Source organism: Elephantulus edwardii, unplaced genomic scaffold (genome assembly GCF_000299155.1).
Source record: "Elephantulus edwardii isolate Elephantulus edwardi_28Jun2011 unplaced genomic scaffold, EleEdw1.0 scaffold00093, whole genome shotgun sequence".
NCBI classification, from domain to species: domain Eukaryota; kingdom Metazoa; phylum Chordata; class Mammalia; order Macroscelidea; family Macroscelididae; genus Elephantulus; species Elephantulus edwardii.
Window position 1 is genome coordinate 5,707,078 of NW_006399843.1, and position 3,363 is coordinate 5,710,440.

Sequence of the window (3,363 nt, forward strand, 5' to 3'; positions counted from 1 at the left end):
TTATCCTTCAGAGCAGGAAATGGGAAGGTGGAGGGACAACGCAAGAGAGGAAGACTGTGGATGAGATAGATTGATTCAATGGCTGGGGTAGTAGGGGTAGGTGTGTTGGAGACAGTGAGACTGGCACAGGATAGAGCAGAGTTTAGGGCTGTTGTACACAGGGTCGCTATGAGTCACAGGCAATTTGACAGCCCGTAACAATAATAACAACAACAACTCCTATCTAACTCTGCCCACCCCACCCTGGACCAATGGAAAGAGACACATTGCCTGGGTTGTAAATAGAGGCAGCAGCCAGCAGCACATCCCGGCAGACAGGCTGCACCCTTGTCCCACAGGCTTCTGGGGTCCTTGTCACCAGAAAGTCTTGGGGAACCTTGATCAGGCCACCTGACTGAATGGTGTGGCCTAAGCTCCCGCCCAGTGACATCAACCCCCCTCTCAGTGGTTTCCTCCCCTTCCCTCCTGACCGAAACCTGATCCTGCTGAAAGACTGATTGCAAGGGAAATTTGGCTGCTTCCCAATCCTGGGGGCTTGTGCAGTGAGAGGCTGCATCCTCAGAAGGAGGCACTTCGGCCCAGCATCAGGTTGGAGGAGTGTGGGCAGGCTGGCCCGGTTCCGTGCTCGCCCTGAAGGCCACTCCGGAGGCCACCCACGCCGTGGCAAGCTCGCCATGCTGCTGTCCTTCCAGCAGGCGCTGCTGGTCCTGCTTCTGCCCACACTCCTGGCACAGGGACAAGGTAAGGGAGAAAGTGCAGGATCTGACTGGATGCCTGCAGAGGAGGGTGAGGGGTGCTCGGTTCCCTGGGGCGAGAGGCTTTGAACAAAGGAGAATTTTGGAATGGGTGTGGTAGTTGGGAGTCTGAGAGTATTTGGAGGCATTGTGGTCAAGCCAGAAAGTTAGAGAAGCTGACCACCAAGTGAGAGCAGGTTTGCTACTTAGTGTCTTCCTGTAGCCAAGAGGTGCTAGACAGGTGTCCTCAACTCATCATCAGTGGTGGCTGCAAGGAATCTTGAAGCTTGGTTTATTCCTCCTATTTTAAGGGATTCAGAGAGGATACGTATTTCACTCAAGGTAACACAGCTTGTCAGCATCCAAGGAGACCCAGGAGCTTCTCCAGTCATTTTTCCCTCAGCTCCACTTTGATGCATGGTTCTCTGGGTCTTTAGTTCTTACACGTCCCTCTGGGATGAAGTTCTAGAACATCAAACTTTTCTTTGTACCCCCACCCTCATGGGCTCCGACATATAGGACATTTTAGTCACACAGGGAATCTTCTGCTGCAAAATAGATTAATGGCGTCTTGGAAGGTTTTCCCGGACAAAGCTGGGTTGGAGTTAAGGCATGATTAGAAAGTTGCTATAATGGGGCTGGGCAGCTATGCAGGCTTGTGCGTAAAATACTTTCCTTGCTTTGAGCTGCAATTGAGTAAAGCACAGTGGTCAAGACAGAAGAGGCTGCAGGTTGACGACTGTGACCTGGACCTTCCCGGGTTGGAGAGAGATCATGTACCTCTCAGTAATGGCTTTTTGCTCAGTGGGGCAGGGTGGGGGGCTGGCCGGGCTCCATCTCCCCCATCTGGTTGGGAGTCCCAACCTCTAGGATCTGGCTGTCATCTGTAAAGAGACACAGGATCAGGCTTGAATGCCATCCTTCCACTTGGTATGTAAAGGAAATGTTGGTGAGCTGTCCTAAAAGGAAAACAAACAGTGTAAGTTAACTCATATTTCCCCAACAGGTGCTCTGTAAACACCTATATTCTCTGTTATCTCCTCTTTTCAGTCCTTCTGAAGGATGCTGAGAGTTTAGCAGGTACAGGCGAGTTGGTGACAGGAAGGGTAAATCTGTATGACCAATTTGCTCTGCAGGTTGTACACACCCTATACAAAAGGTGAGAGAGCTTTGATTAGCGAAAGGTAGACCTATCATCCCCTTTTAGTCTGTACCTTGGTCTTCTAGGGTGCCCCTTCTTACTTATTTCCAGGCCCCATGCACCAGGAAAGGGCAAAGTTCAGATCTATGGTCCATAGAACTGCTATGAATCATAGACAACTTGATGGCCCCTAACAACAATATGTCATAGCAAGTCAGCTGTCAAAGACTTCTTTCAAGTGCTAGAGAGCATGGATGTCAGTTTAAAGACTAAGGTGTGCCTGATACAAGCCAAGGTGTTTTCAATTGCTTCTTATACATCTGAATGTTGAGCAGCAAATAAGGAAGATCAAAAAGGGATTTTAATTGTATTGATAAAGAGTATTGAGTATATCCCAAGGATTGCCAAAAGAACAAACAAATCTGTTCCAGAGGAAGCACAACCAGAGTGTGCCTTAGAGGCAAGGGTGGCGAAATTTGATTGGCATGCTTTAGGCATGCTGCCCAAAGGGGCAAATCCTTGGAGAAAGAGATCATTCTGGGAAAAGTAGGGATTCAGCAGAAGAGAGGAAGACCTTAGAAGAGATGGGTGGAGGGAAGGGGTAAAGAAACGGGAAAGATCCAGCGGGGAGCTGAAAAGTTAGGGTAATGGTGGGCATGTCCAATGGTGATCAATTTTATAAAATGTAATGAATGAGAATGATTGTATGAAACACAATGTTAATGAGGGATAGTGTGAAACACAGTGTATACAAACTTTGTAAGCAAACCAAAATATAATAATAATAATAATAATAGGATAGGTTGACACACAGTGACTGCAGCAATGGGCCTGAACAAGTTGGAGTGTAGATGTGCAGGATAGGACAAGATTCAGTCTGTAGTACAGAGGATTGCTAGAGGCCATAAGGTTGCCCTACAACAATTTCATGGCACCCTTCAGGAAATGTTACCACTGTTTCCTAAAGGAAAAAATGAAGTATATCATGTTCACCAGAGTGAAGCTAGGACTGGGTAATTGAATTGTTTGTCACTATTTATCCTAGTAAGTTTCTTGCCAGGAAAAGAGGAAATGTGGCTTCTCCTCATATGCTCCTCACTCTCAAATCCCACCAAGTTTATAGGGTAGCCTCCTATGAAGACCTGGAAAGCCCATCCCTCTTTATAGGTGTGCGAATGGAGCAGGAGGGGCAGCCTCTGGATGGACTCTGCAGGAGTGGAAGGAAAGACTTCAGGGCTTACTGGACGCCCACCCTTCCTTCTCCCTTGGTTAGCAGCAGACTGAGAGCAAGAAGGCAGTGAACTGTCCGATGTCCCAACTCCTGAGACAGATCACGGGATGTGGAAATAGTGGCCTGGAGTCTACGCTTTTACACACCCATCTTACCTTTTCATGTCACACACCCCTGGCTAGTTCCCTTTAGCTCTCTGGGGCCTCTTGTCCAGAATCCCACTGGCCCATCTCCTCTGGGAAGGACCCCCACTCTCA

General features: G+C 48.3%; 1 protein-coding gene across 1 annotated transcript in view; it reads left to right on the forward strand.

Moving 5' to 3' along the window:
- Positions 1-667: 667 nt before the first annotated feature.
- Positions 668-3,363, forward strand: part of HTR3A (5-hydroxytryptamine (serotonin) receptor 3A, ionotropic) — a 20,499-nt gene continuing 17,803 nt past the window's right edge. The window contains exon 1 of the mRNA XM_006890793.1: positions 668-741. Coding sequence (XP_006890855.1) covers positions 675-741 — 67 coding nt within the window. The 5' untranslated portion in view covers positions 668-674. The remainder of the gene's footprint in view (positions 742-3,363) is intronic.